Below are 26,111 nucleotides of genomic sequence, written 5' to 3'. Positions count from 1 at the left end.
ATGAAGTATGGGGTAGGGTCTAATATTAAATGTGGAGGTTGGTGGCCCTGCCTGTGGTGGGAGGGCTGGAGATTCATGATCCTTGAGGTCCCTTCCAACTCGTGCCATTCTATGATTCTGTGACTTTCTCTGGCACAGCTGTCCTTATGCACAGTGGACATACACAGTGCCTGGTGCCTTAGCAGTGCTTACACCTTTGTACTACCATCTTACCAATGCTTGTCTGATCCACCAGCTCATCCATTTGGAGAAATTTCGACTTTTTCCTCTGTAGCTCAGTCTTCGTTGCCCAGGTTAAGTCAGATTCGATGATCTCCAGAGTGGCCTCCAATCCCTACAATCCTGTGCGAATCTGTGACTCCATAACCATACGGTCCTTAGCTGTGCCCGGTTATAGGACGCTAAACTCTTTCACTTCTCACATCGCAGTCAGATAGCCAGCACAAACTCTGGGCGACTTCGATGTGTCATGCCGAGAACCTAGCGCAAAAAGCAGAGACAAAGCCGGCTCGTTCCGCTGAGACGACCCTTGGGGACACAGCAGAGCTGCTCAGCCGCTCGGGGCGCTGCGGGTCTGCGGGACCTCCGGGTTATCCCGGCTCGGTCCGCCGCCGCCCCGCAGGACTACATCTCCCAGCAGCGCCGCTCAGGGAAGTGCTGCCCGCCCGCTGCTCGGGTGGCCGCCGGAGGAGGCGGGAGTCCGCCCCCCTCCCTCTCTCCTTCGCTCACTGCGGGATGCTGCGCTGAGCAGAGCCGGCCGGCCGCTCTCGCAGCCACTCGCGCGGGGACCAGGCGCCGCGCGTCCCGCTCCCTCCCCGCCCCCATGCGGAACTCCCCGGTGCGGCGGTGAGGGAAGGACGAGGGTCCCGGCCTTCCCGGCTGCTTCCCCTCGTCGCTGCGCTCCCCCGGCTCCTCGGCGGTGCGGCTCGGTCGGGGGTAGACCTGTAAATGTGTAGCATTTGGCGGTGGTGCGTGGCGCTGGGGGTCCTCGCGCTGGGCGCTGCCGGGGGCGGCGGGGGCCGGCTGAGCGCCGAGCGCAGCGCCGTATGGGGGCCCGGGCTGCGAGCCGAGGCCGTGCTACCCGCGCGCTACTTCTACCTGCAGGCCGTGGACACCGAGGGGCGGAGGTAAGTGCGGCAGTTGTTCCCCGCAGACTTTGCTCTTCGCTGATGGGAGGAAAAGCGCGAGAGATGTGTCGAAAAGTTACTTTGTTACCTCGGAGGAGTCGTCCGCCTTCCCGCTGCCGGTCAAGATGATGAAATAAATTACGAGGAGGGAAAAACTGGGTTTTTCTGTTTGCCCTCCTCCAGCGTTTACCTCCCCACACCAGGCATGTGGCGGTGTGACCTTCCCCAAGCTAAGCGGCTTCTGATGTGTTTGCATGTATACTAGCAATGGGATGAGATGAAAAAACCTAAAATGCTAAACAGTGTATCCTTGGTCCAGGCAACAGTTTATGATTTAATCAGCTTTATCAAACACATAGCAGTAACTGGGGTGTTTAATTTACAATTTAGCTATGTGAGCGTCCTGCCTATGTCCACTGTGATAAATATGACGATTTCTCTCACACAGGGTGGCTCCAGATCAGTAGAGTCATTTAGGGTGTATGCTGTAGATTATTAGTTGACTTCATGGTGGTGGATGCTCCGTCCTTGGAGACATTCAAGGTCAGGCTGGACAGGGCTCTGAGCAACCTGATCAAGCTGAAGGTATCCCTGTGCATTGCAAGCGAGTTGGACTAAATGGACTTTAAGACTCCCTCCAACTCGAACAATTCTATGATTCATAGGAATTAAGTAGGTAAACTTAGTGTTCAGAAGAAACATGTGGCTTTCCATTTCATTGGTGTACCTTCTCATTTTCTTCCTAAGCAGGGCTGCGTGGCTTTATCCAGGTATCCTTACAGGAATGGACTCCACATTACTCTGATTTCATAGTGATTGCTCCAAGACTTCTCAATTCCTAGGTCTAGAGAGATGCCTCAGCCACATCTCAGCCCAGTATTGGGATGTGACAAGGTTCTCCATACCTCTTCTGCAGCTTCCAGCAGGAGATAAGTCCTGACCTCACAAGCCTGGCAGCTGTCAATTCAACTTATCTTGGACAGCAAATATTTCCAGTTGAATTGGCAGCTCTCTTGTAGGTCTGGACAAGTACATAATTGAATGATGTGGTCCTGCTACAGTATTTTTTTCCTTACCAAAATACCAGCATTTGTGATACCCCTTTTTTCCCCTCACAACCTTCCATAAAGATGAAGGATTGCAAATTTTATTAGATGTTTAACTTCATTCTTTACTTCTCTAAGTAATATCTGGAAAAGGAATAAACTGGAATTATTTTGCTTCCAAGTATGGGGAAAAAAAAAAAAAAACAACAACAACAACAAAACCAGTACTGCTGGTTGAAACTTGTTCTGATATATATATTATATATATATATATTATTATATCCACCAAGATCCATTTATTTCTGTGCTCTCTACCTTCTTATTTTACATTTGAGCTATTACTAACCAAGAGCTCCACTCTCCACTGGATTTTTAAAGGTACTCTGTTCCCAAGTATTCAAAGCAAAGACCGGTATTTCCAACACTGTTCAGTATGTAGAGCACCAAGTAGTTTTCAAGATATGTTCATGAATATCTGAGTGGAAATGCTTTGATACCTGTTGTTTCTAAAAAGCATGACTCATTTGAGGTAACCTGACAAAAATTATCTTCAGGAAAATCATGCCTGCTTTGCAAACATTAGGATGTGCTGATAAAGACTTACTAGTGCTCAGTGAAGTCACTGGAAACCCGTCAACTTTAAAAATAATGGAGAAAAATAAGAAAACTGTTGTGTGTTTGCTTCTTATTTAAGCTCTTGCTTATTCTCTTGGTAGGTTCACTTCATCACCAGGTGAAAATGCATTCCAGGTGAAGATCACTGCTCCTGATGAACAGTTCACTCGGGTTGGTGTTCAAGTTTTGGACAGGAAAGATGGTTCCTTCATTGTGAGATATAGGATGTATGCAAGCTACAAAAGCCTGAAGATAGAAGTCAAAACCAAAGATAAACATGTTGCAAAGTCTCCATATATTTTAAAAGGTAAGAAGCAGCATACTGCTTAGATTTCATATTGTGGCTTTTTCTCAGAAACTATCTCCTCGAGTGTTTTCAAGGACATAGAATTGTGCAGGGCCTCAGCACTTCTCTGGAAATGTTGAGGACTATCAAATCCCATTGGAATTATGGACTATTTGTAAGTGTCCTATGTGTACTATTCACTATAGTAAAAAGGAACAAATGCTGTGAATCTAATTCCAAGCAAGTATATGTGGGGGGTTCATATAGAAGCTGATGTAGATAGGCATGACTCCATTGTAGTAGCAAAAAAAAAAAAAAAAAAAAAAGCCAACAACCTATGTCTATTTAGAGTTGCTGAAGATTTGGCCCTAAAGTACTAGCATCCAGTGCCTGACTATCTTTTCTGATCTCAGTGGCTTTATACTGTGACTTGCTGAAAAAAAAACTGTGAAATGTGTTCCTAACAGGACCGGTTTACCACGAAAACTGTGACTGTCCTCAGGAAGAGAGCAGTGTATGGCTGGAAGAGATGAACTGTCCCCAGGTCTTTCCACAGATTCAAAGAGACCTAGCAAATTTTCCTGTTGTTGATCCAGATAAGATTGCAATAGAAATCCCACAGAGGTTTGGACAAAGACAGAGCTTGTGTCATTACACCATCAAAGACAATGAGGTACAGTATGGGTTGATCTGAGGTACTTGTGAGGATTTGGTGGCAAGTGATACAATCAGGCGTTTTGGTTGTTTCCAGCTGAAAGGCCTCTTGTTATCTGTTCTTTAAGAAACTTATTTTGATGGCTCCTCTGTCCTTGCAGTTTGTATATAAGTTATTAATATATGTTCTGCTTTGTAAAATGCTTTTTGTCCATGTTACAACTAAAGCAATAGAAGCACAGTGAAGGCAGATTACTTTCTGAGCAATCAGGATGAGTAGTGGGAACAGAACTTTAAGTCTCTTAAACAGTAGTTCCGTTTTCTGTTCTCTGTAATTAACGTGGAGTGTCCTGATCATCCATCAGTGGACTACATTGTGAATAACTCTGAGGTGAAGAAATACCACCTAGCTCAACTGAGATTGGAGCTACAATTCTCTGTAATAAAACTGTACTTACTTCAGTAGTTTGTTATGGATGTGAGAACAACAGAATACAATTGAAACCAGCAACCAGTTTCTGTTCCCATGAGACAGATCTAAAATGTCTACAAAAACAAGAAAAACAAGCAAAACATTCCACCCCACTCCTTTCCCATCATGAATTAGAGAGAGATTTGTAAAGTGTCCCAGCTGATTAATAAATCTATCAGCTGTACAGTCTGACTAGTTAACTAAGTTACTAAAAGAGCTATAAGTTGTGTCAGCCATTCTCTGATGTTGAAAACATCAGATCAGTAAAATATTTGGGTTATTTTCAGGTTTATATAAAGACATATGGGGAACATGTTGGCTTCAGAATTTTCATGGATGCTATACTTCTTTCTTTGACAAGAAAAGTGAGTATATTGATATAGTCCTTTATTCTGTATGTTCTAGTTTATTAGACTTTTGCTCAACAAATATACTTCAATATAATTTGTTGCTGTTTCCCTTAAAAAGCTCTTATTTTCTTGATAATGGAAAGATCAGATTAATTTTCCTTTAAGTTGGAAAGCACTAAAATCCCATTAGTGGCATGTGGAGAAACTCAAGCAAAAAGCACTGCACAGACTCTTTTCTAGGAAATATCTGGAAAAAAAAAATTGAGTACATACTAGCAAAATATGGTAGAGCTGAAGTTTCAGCACACAGAAATGTGGGTAGCAACAGCAATGTCAAGATATCAGAGTTGAGCAGTATCTATTATTTTTGACTGTAAAAAGACAAAGCACTTGTCTTTAAACGGAAAGAAATAGGCAGGAGCTACTGAAATACAGAGTTGTTCACCTAAAATTAATCATTACAAGTATATTCAGAAGTAATAAACATTTTTAAAAGCATCTTGAAAGATAAGACAATTGGTATGGAACAACTTGGGTTTATCATCCAAAAATCAAGTATGTTTCTTTCAAGTTGTGTAATTTTCTTTTATGGCAAATATGCACATTAGCAGACTAAATAAATGAAAGAAATGTAATTTTTTCTATATGCTCAGAACTAGTATTCTATTAGTGCCACTGAAAGGCAGTTAAATCTATTGTGCTAAAGATTTAGCCTGTTGAATGGTTCTGTCACTGACCATTCCTCAGGGATCGGTGCTGGGACCAGTGCTACTGAACATCTTTGTAGGCAACATGGACAGTGGGATTGAGTGCACCCTCAGCAGTTTTGCAGATGACACCAAGCTGAGTGGTGCAGTTGACACTCTAGAGGGAAGGGATGCTATCCAGAGCGACCTGAACCTCATGAAGTTCAACAAGGCCAAGTGCAAGGTTGTGCATTTGAGTCAGGGCAATCCCAAGCGCAGATACAAGTTGGGAGGAGAATGGCTTGAGAGCAGCCATTGCTGCTCTGAAGAGAAGGACTTGGGGGTGTCAGTTGATGAAAGATTCAGTGACTCTATGATGTAGATGAAATGTAACACATCGCTTTTCTATAGCCGTTATAAACATTAGATGGCACTGTACTAATGAAGTTAAGAGCTGAGGATTAGAAGGTATAGCCAACCCCGTTTGAAATGAAGGCATGCAAAACCTTTTCTGTCAGGATGTGTACTGAAGACAAGAAGTATTGTTTTGTTTTTTTGTCTTTAGAATTTCTGGATGTCTCTGCTAAGTCATTAGAGAAAAATATCAATCATTTTGAGGGTTTTTATATTCAACACACGATTAATTTCTCTGTAAACTTAATAAGAAAATTAATGAAACTTATTCTAGTCAAAGAAGAATTTTGAAATGTTAGACTGTAACCAGCCATTGTGCATTGAAGAACATGGGTGTTTTTTGAGAAGAAATGCTTTGAGATATTTATATGTGGTGGGGAGCCAGCAGTAGGTGTTAATTCTATTTTTACATGTGTATGTGTATTTTGATAATTTGTACCCCCTTTACTTTTGTCTAGGTGAAAATGCCAGATGTGGAGTTTTTTGTTAACTTAGGGGATTGGCCTCTGGAGAAAAAGAAACCCCCACAGAACCTGCACCCTATATTCTCATGGTGTGGGTCAAGTGAATCAAAAGACATTGTCATGCCAACATATGACTTAACAGATTCGGTTTTGGAGACTATGGGACGGTAAGAAATCTTTTAAGTTGTTCACAAAGCTCATAGTGAATGATCTTCCAAAAAGATCTTTTCAGTAAATTAACTGTTTTATTTATTCATTGAGACATTGGCACACTGCAGTTAGGCAGTAGCTATGTAGTCAGTTATCTTAGCATTAATCAATTTATGAATTATATAACATATAAATTACATGGATGAAACCATTCTCTTTTACTCAAAAAATGTTATTATTACACTTTTATTTCAAAAATAACCATTTGTCTAGATGTGTTCAAGTCACTGTAGACAGCACTTAGAGTGTATTTTTAAGGGTAGATATTTTGTTTGCTTCCTTTGTTTCACCCCAGTGAACATGCTGACCAGTGGCCAGGACTCTTTCTCCCTGATTTTTCTAGAACACTGTGTCTTTTATAGTTCTTTGTAGCCAGAATTCTCAGCAAGTGATCTGCTATCTTCTGCTCTGATTACTGATGGTAACTGGCCATAATAACAAGCCTGTTGTTATCTTGGAACACTACAAAGTTAGCTTCTAAGATATTGAAGACAAGATACAGGCTGGATGTGGCTCTGGGCAGCCTGGTTTGGTGGTTGGCAGCACTGCACATAGCAGGGGGGTTGAAACTACATGATCATTGTGATCCTTTTCAACCCAGGCCATTCTATGACGATTCTATGAACTTTACATTCCTTACCTTTTTTATCACTGTAAGAATTACTGATACTATACACGTATGGGTGTACTTATGACTTATTTAAATGTTTGGTATTTACCTATTAGTACTCCTAAGTTATTTCAAGTAACTGCACTTAAATAAATTAAAATCACATGTAAAATAATTCCAGAGGCATCACCATTAAATCATTTATTTCTCCTTCAGAGTCAGTCTGGATATGATGTCAGTTCAAGCAAATACTGGCCCATCATGGGAAGACAAGAATACCACAGCATTCTGGAGGGGACGTGACAGCCGCAAAGAGAGGCTTGAACTTGTAAAGCTCAGTAGAAAATATCCAGAGATTATAGATGCTGCTTTCACAAACTTCTTTTTTTTTAAACACGATGAGAACCTTTATGGCCCCATTGTCAAGCACATTTCATTTTTTGATTTTTTTAAGGTAAGCCACTAATCATTTTTGTTGAATTAGGTTCTCAGTGTTTCCCATTATCAAATAACTTTGTAAATATTAGTTATAATAAAATGATTTTATTTTTTCAGCACAACACCAATGACAAGCATGAATAGGCATCCCTCCACTGGGATTAACTGATGTGTAGCTCTTAAGATTGCGAATAATTATATTTGATTTACATCTGAAGGTTCTGTAGAACCTTTTGTAATCTAATAACTCCAAGTTCCTTTTTATTTCTTTTTCCTGATTCAGCGATCAGGACTACTAACATAACTAACATAGTGGGAAAATCAGTGGATGAAGTGGCACATCTACCCTCACATCCAAGGATGAGCATCCAAGAATTCTGGAGAACTTAACTGATGAAGAGGGCATCTCTGTGTACCCCGCACTGTGATGAATTCCAAACTAAATAACAAAAGCTACTTAAAAACTGGTGCTTGCCTAGCCAATCCTACATTTCTCAATCTCGGCAAGTCAGTAATACCAGTGCCCTCAGATTAATACACTCTAACCAAGCTACTTGAGTCTTGTCTGTTAGTAACATATGGTCATTTTTTTTCCAGTACAAATACCAAATTAATATTGATGGCACAGTGGCAGCATATAGATTGCCTTACCTACTAGCAGGAAACAGTGTAGTGCTAAAGCAAGACTCCATCTACTATGAGCATTTTTATAATGAGCTGCAGCCATGGAAACACTACATTCCATTTAAAAGTGACCTGAGCGATCTACTAGAAAAACTACAGTGGGCGAAAGAGCATGATGAAGAGGTAAAATACACGTTTAGAAGTACTCAGCAATGTTTGTTGACAAAATAAAGGAAGTAAAAGTGCATTTATTTTTTTAGAAGCCCTATTGTTTCCTTCTGAAACGACATCAGAATAAGTGTCATCAACTGCACAAAAGTACTTTTTAAAGGTACATAATACTGCACTTAGTTTGGAAACTATACTGTATTTTGGAGACTTCCTTACTTATGAAGTTAAGAATGCATAAATTTCTGATGCTTTCCATTCATCAGTAAGAGATTTACATTTATAATTTCATGGACAATTCAGAGCAGGGACTTTTAAACATTAGATAAATACCAATGATAAGTTACTCTAAACTGCCAACGCTATACATGACTCTGGAATCAATGCAAGAGCCCCGAAAGAACTATTTTTACAGAATTGTTTAAAAACAAAAACAAAAAAAGAAAAAGCTTTGTTATCTTTGACAGGCAAAAAAGATTGCAAAATCTGGACAAGAATTTGCAAGAAACAATCTCATGGGAGATCACATCTTTTGCTACTATTTCAAACTTTTCCAGGTAAGTATATTTTTAACTGCTACCACTACAAAAATAGAAATCCCAGAAAGAGAATTCACACAACACAGCTGCTGGAAATTGGCCAATGCAGTACTTGAAGCCATAAGGCACGCAGCAACAATTAAGAACTTCAGTTGGTGTATAAACATTGTTTGCAGTTGTTTCCTACGAAGCTCCTTAAGCTTTGGCATGGTGTGAGAGAAGCAATCAGATCCTATAAATCTTCATGTAATCTGCAATAATATGTTGCTCACAATGATCAAAGAATTCCACATCAGACGCACACTCCATGAGCCACAGCTGAAAATATCTGTGCATTAGCACCAAGATATTGAAACTGCAGTGAGGCACCCGAAGGGGTTCCTGTCAACAGTTAAGTATCTGCTTACTCTTTCTGTGTCACACTGTGGATGGAGTAACAGACTGTGGAGGTCTGGAATTTTTGTGGAATTATTCAGCCGAGCTGTTGCATTATTTACAACTGAGTATATAATGTAGTAAGTTTATGAATTGATGTCACTTTTCTTTCTAAAACTTAGGAATACTCCAGTTTGCAAGTGAGCGAGCCAAAAATCAGAGACGGCATGGAGAAAGTGCAGCAGCCTGAGGATGACCTTTTTCCTTGCACTTGCCACAGAAAAAAGGTACAACACATAAATTGTTAAATATACAGCGTTGAATGTATTTAGTTCAGATTCAACCAGACTGGAACAATCATTGCTCAATATCACATAGTATCTATCAGTTTCCAGGCTGTTAATGTGTTAGAAACATTTATTACTGCATTTTCAGGACTAGGCAATTGAAATTTGAGTTTCCAATTAACTGAAAAATGTTTATTCTTTTTTGATTACAGACCAAAGACGAACTCTGACAGAAAGTTTTGTGGGTTTTTTTTTTGTTTTTTTTTTTTTTTTTGTTTTTTGTTTTTTTTTTTTTGAGTATTTACCTACATTCAAAATCACTTCTTAAGGAAAGAAGGAAAAATTTAATTAAAACCTCAGTGGATATTATGAAGTTTACTCTGTCATGATCTACATATGGAAGAAAACCAGTCACCACCTATTTCCTTTTTATCATGCAATAGTGATGGAGCCTTGTTCAAAAAACACTATAATTTTTATATTTTTTTTAAATAAAAGCCATGTTTATAACAGCCATTTGTTACACTTCTGAAATACTTTTCAAGTAGACACTCTCAATAAACTGAGACAGAATATTCAGTATAGTGAGGCTAGTTACAAATATGTTCTGCAAAAACATCCAGATGAAACCTGCAAATCTACTCCCCACTGTATGTATCCAAAGTGGTCTTTCTCAGTCTACCATTTTGTTCCTTCTGAGAGGCAATATTCCCAAAGACAATGATTGTGGGGTTTGTAATGTATTTTTTAATCTGAAGGAAAAATACAGCCCTTTATAACACTACATGCATATTAGATCCAAAAATTAAGTTCCATGATTTTTCAAAGATGCTTCCACAATGTAAAAAAAAAGTAGTAATATAGAGTACTGACTAGCAAAAATAAACCAGAGTCCCCACAGGAGCAGCCTCAGACTGCAGCCCATGGAGAGAAACCTTCAGTGGGGCAGGAGCTGCCATCTGTGGGGACACACGCTGACACAGACCACGCCTGCAGGGTGGGCCCCATGCTATGGAGCTGTGTTGGAATAGTGCCTGGAGAGCTGCAGCCTGTGGGAAACCCACTCAGGATCAGTTTGGGAAGTATGGCATCCCATGGGAGGGACCCTACATGGAGCAAGGGCAGAGAGAGACTGTGGTAAAGCCAAAGGGACAAAACGTTAGGGTCTAATGAGTCTCCATAACATGCTCTCCTGCATCACTTGGAAGAGGATATAGAAGGGGGTGAATGGGAGATAGATACTTAGATTCAGCTTTGGGGTCCCCAACATAAGGACAAGGAGCAAGTGCTGGAGGACCACAAAGATGATCAGAGGGCTGGAGCACCCCTCTTACAGAAAATGGCCAAGGGAGCTGTTTTTCCACAGACATTAAGGAGCTCAACTTACGAACATACCAACCTCATCACCAAATTCTGTTCTGACAGACGTAAAATCGAGTTTAAATTCATCCAGTTCTCAAGTTTGAACACAACTTCCCCATCAAAAGTGAGGATTTATTTTCTCTGTAACATTGCCACCTTCAAACCTGTAAGGCTATTTTATGTTCCTTTAGAAATCGGCTGTAAACATTCAGATATGCACCATCTTACTGCATGTTATTGTTGGGATATCAGCATTCTTGAGGCATTTTGTGATAGAAGTCTATTATAGCTGATTCACACGCTTAACTTTCATCTGCCTGTAAGAACCTCCAGGTTAGAACTGCCAGTTCACACAGTTCACAGCCAGTCACACTACAGCAGCAAGCTGAAAGCCATAAGAATGCTGCACAACCAGAGGAGTTTTGGGGAACTCTTAGCAATGGGGTTGAGACAACCACAGCATCAAGATGCTTTTCTCAGGACCAACCAGCCATTTCATCTCACAGGTACTAGTTCAGCTGATAAAGGCATCGAAAGATTTGGTATCAAAATATTTGAATATATAAAAGACACCAACAATATTTACTTGGTAATGCAGAACATTAAATATTAAATACTTTTCAAATGGAGTTACTAAAAACAGTACTGTCCAGATAGATTTTCCATTTTTCCTTTAAAATGTTCCTTACTGTCTTGTATATTTTTTACATTCTTAAAAAAATATTTACCTTTTAGTCCTTGGAAAACATTTGCTTTCAAAAACACATCTCCAGCTTATGTGTTGCATTTTGGAAAAGCCAACTGAAGATATTACTCAACCACTGCAAGTCATTTGTGTTCCAGTCCAATATTCTCTCTAAGCCAAGAAAAAACTTGTACATTTATTTCTTCCATGACATCATCTTCTGTTCGGCCTTTAACTGCCATCCCATGGTTTGCCTTATCAATCCAATGGATTTTTTTAGGGGCTTTCATTTTGCTTGCCACACTTTCTAACAATTGCTACAGGGCAAATAAGAATGAGAAATTTAGAAAATTAGCTGCTATTAATTGTAGAATGCACTCATCCCTCACTTAGACTATGCAAAACATAGTAGGCAGCTTTTAAAAACAAGATGGTTTTGCATGTACATTACACACTGTCCCAAATTCAAGCTGAAGTATTCAAGAACAAGAGATATTTACCTTGCAAGAAATCAAGACAGAAAAACGCTGCATTCTGATCACTACACGCCTGTTCTCAACAAAAACTATCATAAATTAAATTTACATAAATTTACTATCATAAATGGCTGACTTGTGGGTAGAACTGCTTTGCTAGAAGAATGTCATGAAAATGTGACTAAGGCAGATTAGTACAATAGCAGCACTCAGTTGTAGTGACTTGAAATGGTGGAAATAGAACAGCAAACTACTTGTCCCTTCCACGTGCAGCTTAATTTGTAAAATCTATCATACTAAAAAAGGACAAAACATTAAAATCAGAATTATTTATTTACAAAACGGTAAGTTTCCTAAAGCAGGTGATCAAGCATGATCCAGACATGCTAAAGTTAAAAGAAATCAGCTCAGGTTTCTCAAAATCCGATGAAGTTTTCTACCTAAATCTTCCATCAGAGATGTATATTTAGAGAAGATTGCAAATCAAAGTTACAGCTGTGGATATCACTACAAACATCACTCAGATTCATTCCTGTTCTTCCACACTATGCTGTCACGGAGAGATTTACAAGGATACTCACTTTTTCACACATCTCATCTGCTGATCCTGAGACAAACAGCACCGGGCACCTGATAAATAATAAATCTTCATCCCGGAGCTTGGACTGCAGTTTTGGTCGATGCAAAGGGTACGATAAGCAAACCAGACCCTGAATGAAGTCATCATTATTACCATCCTGGCTAAGCTGATGTATCACAGAGGCAGCAGCTCGTGAACCCATGGAACGACCTTTCTCCCATGTTAAAATAAAGGAAAAAAGTATATTCACCATCACCTCATCTGCATTCTCAGCGTTAACAACTTATAAAACCAATCAAAATGAATGTATTTCAGTGAACTGGTAGTACAAAATGCTAGGTATACTTATCTACTCTATGAAAAGTACAAATTATAAATTTAACATACTTCTGCTGAAGACAATTGTCTGGTTGTAGTATGATTTCATTTTAAAAAGAAATTAAAAAAAAAAGATAAATGGACAGGGATCCTTTGTAATACTGAGAAGAACAGCAACCCTTCCTATTGGTGGAGGAGAGGGAGAGAAAGAGGTCCTACGCTACAGACCCCTGGAATTTCAAGCAACAATGCAATTACCTTCCATTGATTTTTTTCAAACAGCCATAGAACAAAACAAAGTTTTATTCTCCTTATTACCAAAACTAGTCCAACAACTGTCTATGCACACAACAAATTTCAACTTAAATGCAAAAAGGATTAAAAAATAAAAATAAAGAATGAACTTGTAAAGTTAGTTCAAGTTCACTTGTAAAGTTCAGTTAATAACATTGAGTGGATATCAAAATATCTCCTCAAAGCAGCAGCATACGAGCTGACAATGCTCTATAATTGAGTGTCAGAAGTGGTTGATTCCAGTGGGATTAACTTGCATCAGGGCAGATTTGGTTTCGCTTAGTCGGACAACATTCTAAGTTTCCAGTATCAAGTTATTCCTAGTTACCCCCATCTATTTCCCTTTTTCACACAATGTAGTTGATATTCTACCTGCCACGAGAATTATACATCAAAATCTGCTTTGGGAAAACAGCTGTTTACCAGTTAACTAGGATTCTTCAAGAAGTTTAATTAGGAAAGTCCATGGGGATCATCAGAGAACTCAGAGCTCTATCAGAGAACAGCCTTGCAAGTTACAAGAGATAAGCAAGTTTTCTCCCAAACTATCTGCAAAACATACTCTTCTGAATTTTTCCTTATCCTTCTAAGAAATCTCCAGTATCATGAGGACAGTGAATAGATCCAGATGATCACACTTAAAAAAAAAAATTCTTTAAAAGGATAAGGCTAGATATTCCCACCTGTGATCCAAGAAGCAGTGTTCAAACCAGCCGTGAGACAAGCTAAGCTGTACACCCACTGGGCTCATCCATCAATTAAAGAGCTTGTAGGACACCAAAATCCAGATCTCTAAATGATCTTGGCATATATATCCCCACTGCAATCAGTGGACTTGTAGTCAATTTACAAAGATTGCAGAGCATTCAATTCTCTGTGAAGATGCTCCTAGCTGAACTGCTCTGCCTAAGCAATACTGACCAGGCAGTTTTTTCAGCTTGCGCCTATGTTAGACACCGAGCTCTCAGTGCCTCCTGAAAACTGAAAACCGTCACCCACTTCTGTTCTTTCACTTCTTACCAAAGCAGGACAGACTCCAAGAATGGAGGAATTACAGATCATTTTCATTACAGTCAGTATACAAGAAAACTACGGATAACAAAAACCATACCTGCAAGGAAGACACCTGAAAGCTTATAATCATCAGAAAGCTTTAAGTATTCCTAAAAAAAATGCAACAGGAAAGAAATATTACAGTAAAAATTAAGACAGCTAAGAGGTTGAGCATTTTTGTTTGTTTGCAGACACTAAAACACAAAAATGGCAAGCACTTTCAGCACTGCAGATTAAGCAAGGAACAGTTACTAGAAGTTACTTGTTTTTTTCTTTTCCCCATAAAAATCACCTCATTATATTTTGCAGTAAAAATATAACAAGCAATTTCACACGAGCTCTCAGCAAAAGATTTCAAACAGCTCTCAGCAAAATTTCAGACACATCATCAAGTTACCAAAATGTTAAGTGATTCAAGTATTAGGTATATCAGCTTACCTACCTACATACTCTTAGTCCAGCAAAATGCAAAAAAAATGAGGTAATACAAATATCCAACCCTGAGGCTTAAGTTAACATATTTCCAACAAAAAAAAAAACATTTAAGATACAGTCAGAACAGAAAAAATTAAGCGACAATTTTTTTCTGTTTTCAAGTGATAACTAATTGGATGTTATCTTAATAGAGGTCCTTTAATTACCTTTACACATCAGCATTAAACTCAACAACAACATCTTGTTTATACACACACAGACAAAAAAAAAAAATAGAAAACAGACCCACATTAAAGCTAGCAAAGTCCAACTTCAAGGTAACATATAACTGTGTAATATAATTACAATGACATCATGCAAACTAATTCCTTAATTGAACTTAGTTCTACAATGGAAGTGTCTGATGCCAGATACAAAGTGCCCAAGCTACCTTCTTACGCCCTAGCAAAAGTAGCTAGATAATCAGGGGAGCATTTCCACTCCCTCCTCCACGCTCCAGAACAAGAGACTCTAGGCTGATATAAATACAGCAAACCACTGTTCATTTTAACAAAATCTAGGTATAGAAAAACATTTTAAATAATGTAGTAGCAGCAGAAATAGATGAATATGGCCATGTAATAATTTAAATTGATTTGGAAATCAAAGACTACTTAAATTTTAGGGATTTCATATGCTATGCTGCTCAACTACACCCAATCTCTTGCCTCAAATTCTCCTGCATCTTTTCCCTACACATCCATCCTCCTGCATCTGTCTCCTTGAAGTCTTCTTCTCTCATTCCCAAACCTTCAGAGATCCAGAATACTCAGCTCAGCTTCCTTCCTCTGAAAAGCCTCTCCTAAAGCCATATATTTTCATTTACTCTCCTCCTCAACCAAACCTTTCTGTAATATCTACCTCCCATTTCCACCCTAATCAATTTTTTTTCATTTTTCCCACAGAACATCTTCGCTCTCTTCAAATACTTTTCTCAAGCTCGTCTTTCTCTTTGAGCTCATATGAGAATTGTCCCTGCTCTTTTTGCACATTGTCACTGCTCCATTTAGCTAACTGTACCAGCTAACTATCACTTCTCATCTTCTCATTGTTACTTGACTAATTTCTCCTGGTAACTTAAGAAACTCAGAATCAGAAAGAATGTAAATATATTTATATATTTAAATATATGTGTAAACTCTTTACATCCACGGATCTTTGGCAGAATTTGGTCATTTCTTACCACAACTGTTTTGTAAGCTTTAGTCCTATAAGCAATGTTAAGGCCTTTACAAGTAAACCGCAGGCAGAGAATTCCCTGTGATGCAAGGTAGGCTGCCAAAGAGACTAACTGAGGGAAATTCATATCTCCTCCAGCACCATGGGTAAGAATCACTCCATATCTTAATTTCTTCTCTGGGACATTAAAGATAGCATCAAGTTGTTTGTTTCCAAAAGGTATTTTCACTTTAACCTACAAATGAAACAGAAAAAAAAAGTTCAATAAGAAGTAAAAATTGTGTTTCCAGTCTGCACATTGTGATGATGCACTGGAACAGGTTGTCCAAGGAGGCTGTGGATGCCCCATCTCCGGAGGCATTAGAGGCCAGGCTGGATGTGGCTCTGGGCAGCCTGGTCTGGTGGCTGGCGACCCTGCATATAGCAGGGAGGTTAAAACTAGATGATCACTGTGGTCCTTTTCAACCCAGGCCATTTTCTGATTCTGTGATACGGAAGGCCATCTGATAAAAAGGGGACTGGAGAGCATGCATGTCACCATATACACTAACACTCTCAAAAATAAAGGAAAGCAAACTGCAGCTGGGATGAAAAGCCTGTCCTGCACCACAGCATGCCATAATATCACCACTGCCCACTGCTCCTTGGCAAAGAGCGACAGAGGGACCACAACTGAAGGCGACCACCTGCTGCTTCACAGCGCTGTGACCCACGTGGCTTCCTCATCACCTGAACGCATACACAGCATGCCAGTGGAGGGCAGGCCGCATGAACCGCATGGTTGTCAGTGGTCACGTTTGTATACACAGACAGCGACAGAGGTCTGAACGCCCAGCGCTTCTGCTGGGACGTTGCTCCCAAAGCTCCTGCACACGCGAGCCTGACATCGCTCCTTTCAATTTTTTCCACCAATTTCAAAGGGTCAAGGCAAGAGCCACAACTCCGGGCCTTAGGCGCTGGAGAGGAAAGGGAGGAGGGCCGGCCATACCTCTGCGTGCCCGCTCATTCCTCTCCGATGGGGGAAAGGAGGAGGGTCCAACCTACAGCACAGACACGAATCCGAAGACAGCAGCACAACGGCACTGCGCGGCAACAGCACGCGCCAACGGCCGCACGTCTGAAGCGGGAAGAGCGCATGCGCGCGCGCAGCAGTCCCTGAGGTGATCCCGCCCCACGTTGAGTGACAGCTCGCCTCCCCCATCACCGTCCCCACCGGTGGTTCTGTGGTGTTTGATTGGCCCGCGGGCAGGAACGGCCCCCCGTAGTTTTTTTTCGTGTTGAAAGAAAGCGCCAATACTTTCAACGTAACGTTTGTGGTATTTTAGGTATTAAGTATTTCACGGATATGTTCAAACCAGTGTTCTAAAATTGCCTGGCAAGTTAGAGATCATTGGTCAGTTTGCTTTCATTAGCAGTGTACAAGATGCATGTGGGCTAGGACACCTCAGCTGTTCATGCACTGTTCAGCTGCCATCCCAACTGGGTCCACGTTCACCTGTTAGAAAGCAAACGTGGTGTGCCTTGTGTGCTGAGTATTTCTTCTCAGAAGGAGCTGTGAGGGAGTGGCATGGGCTGTCCAGGAAGGTGGTGCAGTCACCGTCCCTTGCAGGAGCTCAAGAATGTGCGTGTGTGGCACTGATGGACACGGCCAGTGGGCATGGGCTGATGGTTGGATTTCATGATCTTAGAGGGCTTTTCCAGCCTTAACACTTCTGTGATTCTACACCGCTGCCGTGCTGCCAGCTGGGTGTTACTAAACGTTGATCCAGGTATTTAGGCCTCATGAGAAGTCCACCTGTAACTGCAGGCAGGAAGCCTGACTGGTCTAAGCTTCTCAGTCCACCTACCTTATTTAACCCTGCTTTTGATAATTCAACTTTCTGTTTTTAGAGCAGTCCTCGTGCAACACTAATCGTGTTAAGTCTCTCCACGTTTAACTCCTTCCCACTGGAAAAATGTTTTCTTATGCTTTCCATATCTGGTATCTGATTACTTCCTATTTTCTCCATCATTTTCTTAACCCCATCTTCATTACAGTACTTAAAACTCTTCTCTGCATGTACACACAATGTTCAAGGTAGGCTAGCTTATTATCCAGTACAGACTCGAGCTGAGGAAGGAGGGCTGCTGCTATTCTGTAGCCTCTGGTCCTTGGGAGTACGGTCATCCTGAGCTGGTTTTGCTGCACTTTTTTCTGTAATTGCTTTCCTTCTGAAAGATAAGGATCCTTCACTATGACACAAGGGTTGATAATATTTCAGAGGCTAGGAACTTGAGTCAGAACTATGTATATTGGATTCATACTTGCGAATATGTATTTATAATGGGTGCTTTCTGTTTTTGTGAATTTCTGGATATTTAATGAATATGTTGATTAGATTTACATTCACATGTAAGAATTTTAAGGGTTTTGTTTTGTTTTAAATTACATTTTGTGCCATAAGGCAACTCTTCCTCATCTAGCTACTCCAGATTAGGTTCCAGTGTTTTTAGAGGAACATGTTAGCAGATTCTGATTGATTTTCAAGTATGCAGAGTAATTCCTCTGAAATCTAAGTGTTCACAACCAGGGGTCTTTAAAATTAGACTATTTTTCTTTACATGCTTAAATATGAATTTCATTTCATAACTTTAACCTTACACCATTTCTGGAAATAGAAGTTTATTCTCAAAACAACGTATGATGCACAATAATATAAGTTTATCATCAAATATGAAAATTATTTCAGATACGTGGTTTGACATGTGTCACTGAGAATGTATGTTGTGTGTTATAATAACATATACACAGCTGTAGGAACCTGTGACAGGTTTGATATGCCAAGGACAGCTGGGTTTGAAGAAACAGTGGCTGTTTATCAAAGAATGATATTATCCAGAATCTAAACCTGGGACTTGTTAAATTTTGTGACTGCATCACACAGATGCTCATCTTCTGCAGTTAGTAATGTCATCTGCCAACAAAGTCAGTAAGCTTCTTGTTTAGAGCTTCATTTGAGACTAATCTGAAGATGAATTACTCAAGCTGAACTTAAATCTTTTCTACTAGTGGTAATTTTGTAAGTAATAAAGAAGCTGTTGTGCTTATTGGATGATTTGTTCATTAAACACTGATATATCACTGTTTTATTGTTTTTGTTTTTATTGCGATCTCAGCTTACTCATTGCATCCATCATTAATTAATTAATCATTAATTAGCCACACCAAACTCTTGGGGAAGACTTTTGGCTTTGTAAGTGTAATGCTAAACAGAGGGTCTATGCTTTGAGTAGAGATGTGCCATCAAAATATGTGCTTCTGGAATCACAAATTTTGGACCCTATACCTTTCTCTTGGTCTTTTTGAGGGATTTTGTGTTCTTTCATTATTTTTTGATAAATGCAACCACTTCGTTTTCAAGTAGCAGCTACTACAATTCATTGGTACACTGAGCTGGGGATTGCTGGCATGAGGTAGTCCTGGCTATTCTTTCCTTGGCTGTCAGTAAACTGACCTGGCTAGGAAACAGTGGAACAAACTTATCTGCTCCCACTGCTGCATCAGAAGAATTAATACTTTTGGCATGCTCATGTGATCTGCAAATGCTAAACTCTGTTCCATACGTGTTTTCATTCTGAAATTTCACTCCGTTTCTATCTATTGCTCTTAATCAGATAAATAAGCACATTTAGGAATGGTAACAAGCACTATTGTCACTACTAGGATTGTCTTTATTTGAACATTATAAGAACATCAATATATAAGACCCTTTAACATTTAATTTTCACTAAAAAAAAAAATCTAATACCCCCTGCAGTCTTGCCACCAGCAATCTAAATGAGTTACCTATTTAGATGTTATTTTTATTTATAATTTTTAGCAGTGTTACAGACCCTAAACATGAGAACTCAGTACATTTTTTCCCCACTGTATGTTCCTGGGCCATTTTCATTTCCATTAATAAACTGATTCATTCTAAGATACAGAAAATGACAGTATGACTCTCTACCTTTAACTCACACAAAATCACTTAGATTAGAAAATAAAGCCTTTTATTTATTCCTCAATTGTCACAGCATAGGCAATGGCTGTGTAATCCTGAACAGATGTCTATCATATCTTCTACAGTTACCATTTCTCCAGATCATTTATTTCATTTATGAAAACCATTGAATTCCAACCCTGTTATCCAAAGTACTCTATCAACCCTCTCAGTATCATGTCACCTGTCAACTCTACCATCAGCTTGGTTCTTACAAGCGTGCTTCACATTTTTCAACAGCTACTTGCAAAGCAATAGTATGGCATCAATGATCACTGCTCCACTTCTTTGTGTTCTGTAGTTTTAGTTGAAAAATTCATGAAAGAGGTGAGTAGAAATTTGAATAATATATGGTAACCTGTCCAAGATGCTCTTTAGGTAAGGCTGAAATGCGTCATCTGACAGTGCTGTTTCTATCTTGTACTGGCGTCAATCAGCTAGAACTCAGCTGGGATTAATGGGTCAAAGCAGATATAAAATTGTACAGATATGGCTTTTAAAGCAACTTCAAAGTCTTTGGTGGTCTGGAAGAGGATATTTGGGAATGCTGCAGATAGCAATACATTGTAGGTATGGATCATTTATAATCAACAAGTTTGAAGAGGAGAGGGCAGAGAGCAGAAGAGAAAGTAGAATATGACTACCTTTTCCAACAGTATTCTTGTAGTGTCATGAACCACAGGATCACTGAGGCTGAAAGGGACCCCAGGAGGTCCAACCTCCTGCTCAGAGCAGGGCCAGCTGCAAGATTAGGCCAGGTTGCTCAAGGCTTTGCTTTGTCCAGCCAGGTTTTGAAAACCCCCAGGGATGGAACTTGCACAACCTCTCTGACCAAACCTTTCCAACACTTAATTATTCTCCCTGTGAAATTACCTCCCCATATATCTGCTGTCTTATAACCCTGAAATTGCACTGTGTTTTGTCTCAGGCCACAGGCTGTGTGTTAATTTACTGCCACAGGACTCAAGGCTTGTCAGGGCTTTGTCCAGACTTCTCTTCACCTTCCTAGACATTCGTTTTAGCTTGTAGCAGCAAGCATAAAGCAAATAAGTGATCACTAACCTACCTTGTTTTAGCTTTTTATAAGCTTTGTAAATTTGTGTTGTGTAAATTTGTTGCCACATAGCTTTGTGCTAATATAGCAATGATAAGCAATTGTTTTGCATAGGTTCAGCTATGATTTTATTAAAGTATGGGAGTGCAGAACTGACAGCAGGGGCCTTCAGAACACAGACAGGAGAATGCTGGAGGCGCCAGGGCTATAAACAACTCACAGATGGCAATTACTGGGCATCAGAGAAATGCAGTTATATCAAACTTGGAGATATCAAAGGCAACAAAGGCATAGATAAAACACACCATATGTGGTAAATGTAGGTGTACTGGGCCTTATGAAGAGAGTGTACAGTGTGTTAGCAAACCTATAAAAATAACTTTGAGTGGATCCCAAAGTGAGAAAGGAGGCATCAACAACACTCTGAATGATTTGTGATAGTGACCTCTCATGATATCACTCTTGACTGAGCATATGCTTTCACTTAATAAACAAACATTGCCTCTTTTTAGGATTTGTATACCTCTGTTTGCTGGCACAAGTGCAGGTTGGGGCACTATCTCATAGCAATAAATGTTTTATATCTCTATTGTATCAAGTTACTTTTGCAGGCCTCTTTGCTGCTGAAGTGATCACACAGAACTGCAACAAAAATACATCTTGCAAAAATGTGTCATCATATTCTGGAGTGCTATTCGCAGATGCTATTTGTCCGCCTACAAAGTTCAGAATAGCAAAAAAAAAGACCATCTTTGGCTCTCAGAAAACTGCCCAGTGACCACTCCCATCTCATTACTGGCATTTTCCAATATCCTTATTCCCATGGATATACTTTCGGGATCTATTTTTCAACACGAATATAATTTTGTTGCTTTTAGACTACTTTACTACCCCTTCTAAATCCTCCTTATCATTTCCTACTGTGCATTCTTTTTTTTCTCCATATTCTCCATCTCAGCAAACCAGAGATATAATACACAGTGTATATTATCTCATCTCTCAAGTAAGGAAAGATTCTACATAAAGCTAAGCCTGATAACAGTTTCTCTGATACAACACTGAATGTGTCCTGACCTATTTATGTTTTAAGCTTATTGCTCTGTGAAATTAATCATGTCAGGTATTCTGACTTCTACTTTAAGTAATAGGATGCATGTCAAAAAATCTGCCTTCCTTGTACAAGGCTTAGTGCCAAGTGGTATTAATCGCTTCCATGAAATTCTGCAGGGGCAGAATCCACATGACAATTTTCAGCTTCAGAAATGTTTGGTGCTTCTTTTCCCCAGTACTTATAAATCAATAGATTATATGACATGAATGCTTAGAAGAAAGACGAAACAGGACTTCATCCACAGTGAATACTTCAAAGATCCAAGAAGTATCACACAGGTTTTATATATGAGGGACCAGTCGTCCTACTTTTAAGTGGACAAGCAGCCTTACCTTGTTCACCTTGTTACTTTAGCTAAGCCCAATCTCTGGAGACTGTATAAAAGATCACAGGTCCCTCACGTCTGTTCTGCAATTAATCTCATTAGATGAAAAACAACTCAAAAAAAGTTCATTGCACTTTAGCCTTTTGTGAAAATGCTAAGGATAGTAACATTACACTTCGAAGTTAAGAGAACATATTGCCATAGGAAATCTGTATGTCTTTGCCAATGGCAACAAATCAGAGGATGCCTGAGCAGTGACATCAGGCACAATGACCCTGAAGTCAAGAGGCAAGCTTGATAAAATCAGAAGGAGGCAGGCTTGGCAAACTGCATCATGCCTGTGCCAACTTGGTCTGGTGCACGCAGCAAGGCTTTGGCCTTCTGCTTTATAGCATGATGGACAGGAGCAGAACTGATGAAAGGGGTGGTGAAAAGGGGACCTAGAAAAAGATCGTATACAGGTTGGAATTTATAGTGCTATTTATTTTGTAGTTTAATTGCTGCTTTCAGTCATTCCATTTTTATATACTCCAAAGGAAGTATTTTCTCCCCATGTTTTTATTTCTTATTTTTATTTTTATTTTGCTCATTTTCCAAAGTGAATAAGTGGAAAGTTTCTAGGCAGTGAGTTTAGAATTTTGCACCTTAAGATAGCAAGTCACTTCCGGATTAAGGGAGACTTATCAGACCTCAGTTTGGGCTGAGGTGAGGTAGACCAGTGTTGTACTATTTCAAAATTGGCCTTAGGATCCAGTGGTGTCAGATTGTGCTTGTAAACTTTTTATTCTTTTGTATGCTAGATTCGCTTTGAACTCTTGACCCCATCTAAATTCTGGGTTGAGATTATGGGCCCTCATATGGATTGTACTCAATCCAAACCATAAGTCATATAACAGTTTTTATCAGCACAGAATGAGATCAGATTAGTGAACTGGTGAGATCTGTCAAAGCTATGTTGTCAAAGAAGAGTTGAAAAAAATGAATGCTTTTCTGTCACTTTTCCACCAATGCATCATTCTGTTAAAACTTTTACAATTTTTATTTCGGTTTACTTTAATGGGAGCCATGCAAGGAGATGCAGCATAGCTTTATCTCAGTAGATGCTTTGACACACCAAAAGGCTGTGCTGTCATTCAGCAAGATCTGGACTAGAGAGATGGACAGAGATGAACTCTATGAGGTTTAAGAAAAGAATATGTTAAGTTCTGCACCTGGGGAGGAATAACCGCATGCAGCAGTACAGGTTGGGGGCTGATGTGCTGGAGAGAAGCTCTGCAGAGAAGGACCTGAATATTCCAGTGGGCAGTAGGTTGGCCACGAGCCAGCAGTTTGTTCTTTTTGCCAAGAAGGCCACTGGCATCTTGGAGTGCATTAAAATGAGCGTGGGCAGCAGCAGATTGAGGGAGGTAATCATCACCCTCTCCCTGTCCTGGTGAGGTCTCATCTGGAATACTGTGTCCAGTTCAAGAAAGATAGGGAACTTCTAGAGAGGGGCCTGGAGAGCATATTCCTTATGGAGAAAAACTCAGAGAACTAGGTCTGTTCAGCCTGGAGAAGACTGAGAGGGGATCTTATCAGTGCTTATAAATATCTAATGGGTGAGAGTCAAGTGGGCAGTGAACACAAACTAGAACTAGGAAGTTTCGTCTAAACGTGAGGCAAAGCTTCTTTACTTTGAAGGTTACAGAGCCCTGGAACAAGCTGCCCAGGGATGTTGTGGAGTCTCTTCTGGAAATATTCAAAACATGGTGGAAGGAAGGGATGCCATTCTGAGGGGCATCAATAGGCTAGAAAGGTGGGCCCAGGAGAACCTGATGAGGTTCAACACAGCAAAGTGCAAGGTTTTGCACTTGGGCCGGAGGAATCCCAGGCATCCATACAGGCTGGAAGGAGCAGTCCTTGAGAGCAGCCCTGCAGAGAAGGACCTGGGGGTCTTGATGGATGAAAAACTTAACATGAACCAGCAGTGTCCTCTTGCAGCTCAGAAAGCAAATGGTATCTTGGGCTCCATCAGAAGAGGGGTGGCCATCAGGGACAGAGAGATTTTCCCTCTCTACTCTGCTCTTCTGAGGCCCTATTGGGAGTACTGGTTCAGGTCTGGAGCCCCCAGTACAAGAAATGCAGGGAACTGTTGGAGAGGGTCCAGAGGAGAGCCATGAAGATGATCAGGGGACTGGAGCACCACCCCTATGAAGAGAGGCTGAGGGAGCAGGGCTTGTTCAGCCTGGAGAAAAGAAGGCTGCGGAGTGACCTCATTGCAGCCTTTTAGTACCTAAAAAGAGCCTACAAACAGGATGAGGGGAATCAATAGTTTTAAGTTGAGGGAGGGGAGATTTAGTTTGGATGTCAGGGGGAAATTCTTTACAGAGAGAGTGGTGTGGTGCTGGAACAGGCTGCCCAGAGAGGTTGTGGATGCCCTATACCTGGAGGTGTTCAAGGCCAGGTTGGATGGGGCCCTGGGCAGCCTGGTTTAGTATTAAATGTGGAGGTTGGTGGCCTTGCATGTGGCAGGAGGTTGTAGATTCATGACCCTTGAGGTCCCTTCCAACCCTGGCCACTCTGTGATTCTGTGATGATGCCATTTCTACAGCATAATACCAGATTTTGTGTGTGATAATCAGGTACCTTGATAATTATTCTTTGCTGCAATGCTCTGCTGGCATCTCTGTTATTTCAGAGGATTAAAACCACACTTTTCACACCTCCAGAGCTCTCATCAGAGAGCTGTGACATTAATAGCTATGAACATCTTGTGGACTACACATCATCTAAATCCTAAATAGGACTTTTTCTCATCCACTGCTAAACATAACAGCATATCAGATGTGGCACATTCCATGGCTGCTTCCTTTCTACCATTTACTGTTTCCATAGTCAAACTGGGCACAGCAGACTTCTCTCTGGAAAGTATTTGCATGCCCCTCTTTGTACCAGATGTGTTGAGATCTATGAGATGCATGGCACTAGGAAGAAATGGGAGTGGAGAATCACCTTTATACAATGCCAACAAGAATGTGGAGAGGGCCCCTGCTGCTGTCATGGCACATATCTCAACTGAAGAAAAGTTTGGTGCTCTGCACTAACTTCAAACCACGCTGTACCACAGCATGCTTGTTCACTCTTGCACTGATCAAGTCAGCTTGTTGTTTTACATATTTCATGTAAAAATATGGAAGAACAAGGGCTGTAAACTAAAGTGTTGTCTTTCTCAAACAAAGTCATCAAAGAATTACATCTCTTTTGAAATAAAATTGGTGACTATTTAAATACTTTGACCTCAACACATTGTATCATGGTAATACAGAGAATCTTAGAAACTCACACAATAGGTCTATTAAAATAATTCCTTATATCCTGAGCTATATCTGTATCAGGGAATGAGGCAATACCAGTGTTTACCCTCAAGCTGACAATCATTCTCACTATTTAACTGTTGGTATGAGCCTTGGCACAGTTCTGGCTAATGCCAGCTAGCCTTCTTCCAGTCATAACTTGGGACATAGCATGAGGATGAGGTTATCTTGCTTTTTGCAGAGAAAGAGATGAATGTCATAGTTGTTTTCCATATAATTTCATCTATCTTTTGAACCAAAGCCCAAGCCTTTTATTTACCAGATTGGACATAATCACTGATGAGGTAGTTTGTCATTTCTGTTCTGTTGATGTCTGACATGCACTCTAGTATCTGTGGAGCAGTTCATTATGACAGCAGTAGTCATGCTTGCAGAAACACAGCTCCAAACAGGGGAAGGAAGAGATTGTGCCAGTTCAAACTATGTAATCTGTTAAATCCTTTCAGCCCTCTCCCTCCCC

At 40.3% G+C, this 26,111-nt stretch overlaps 2 protein-coding genes across 2 annotated transcripts; one reads left to right on the top strand and one right to left on the bottom strand.

Moving 5' to 3' along the window:
• Positions 1-948: 948 nt before the first annotated feature.
• Positions 949-9,595, top strand: POGLUT2 (protein O-glucosyltransferase 2; the record flags this gene model as incomplete). The annotated part of the gene is made up of 10 exons (XM_079549418.1): positions 949-1,127; positions 2,890-3,095; positions 3,542-3,747; positions 4,488-4,565; positions 6,109-6,281; positions 7,151-7,388; positions 7,970-8,179; positions 8,632-8,721; positions 9,261-9,365; positions 9,578-9,595. 10 exons carry the CDS (start codon positions 949-951, stop codon positions 9,593-9,595), a joined length of 1,503 nt encoding a protein of 500 aa, XP_079405544.1.
• A 1,960-nt stretch (positions 9,596-11,555) lies between these two features.
• TEX30 (testis expressed 30) lies at positions 11,556-16,792 on the bottom strand (the record flags this gene model as incomplete). The annotated part of the gene is made up of 5 exons (XM_079538909.1): positions 11,556-11,729; positions 12,470-12,678; positions 14,192-14,243; positions 15,791-16,021; positions 16,775-16,792. The coding sequence occupies 5 exons, from the start codon at positions 16,790-16,792 to the stop codon at positions 11,556-11,558; spliced, it is 684 nt and encodes a 227-aa protein (XP_079395035.1).
• Between the last annotated feature and the right edge of the window lie 9,319 nt (positions 16,793-26,111).

Source organism: Tetrao urogallus (genome assembly GCF_951394365.1).
Source record: "Tetrao urogallus genome assembly, chromosome: 1".
NCBI lineage: Eukaryota > Metazoa > Chordata > Aves > Galliformes > Phasianidae > Tetrao > Tetrao urogallus.
The sequence above is the reverse complement of the archived record's forward strand: the minus strand, read 5'-3'. Positions and strand labels throughout refer to the sequence as shown.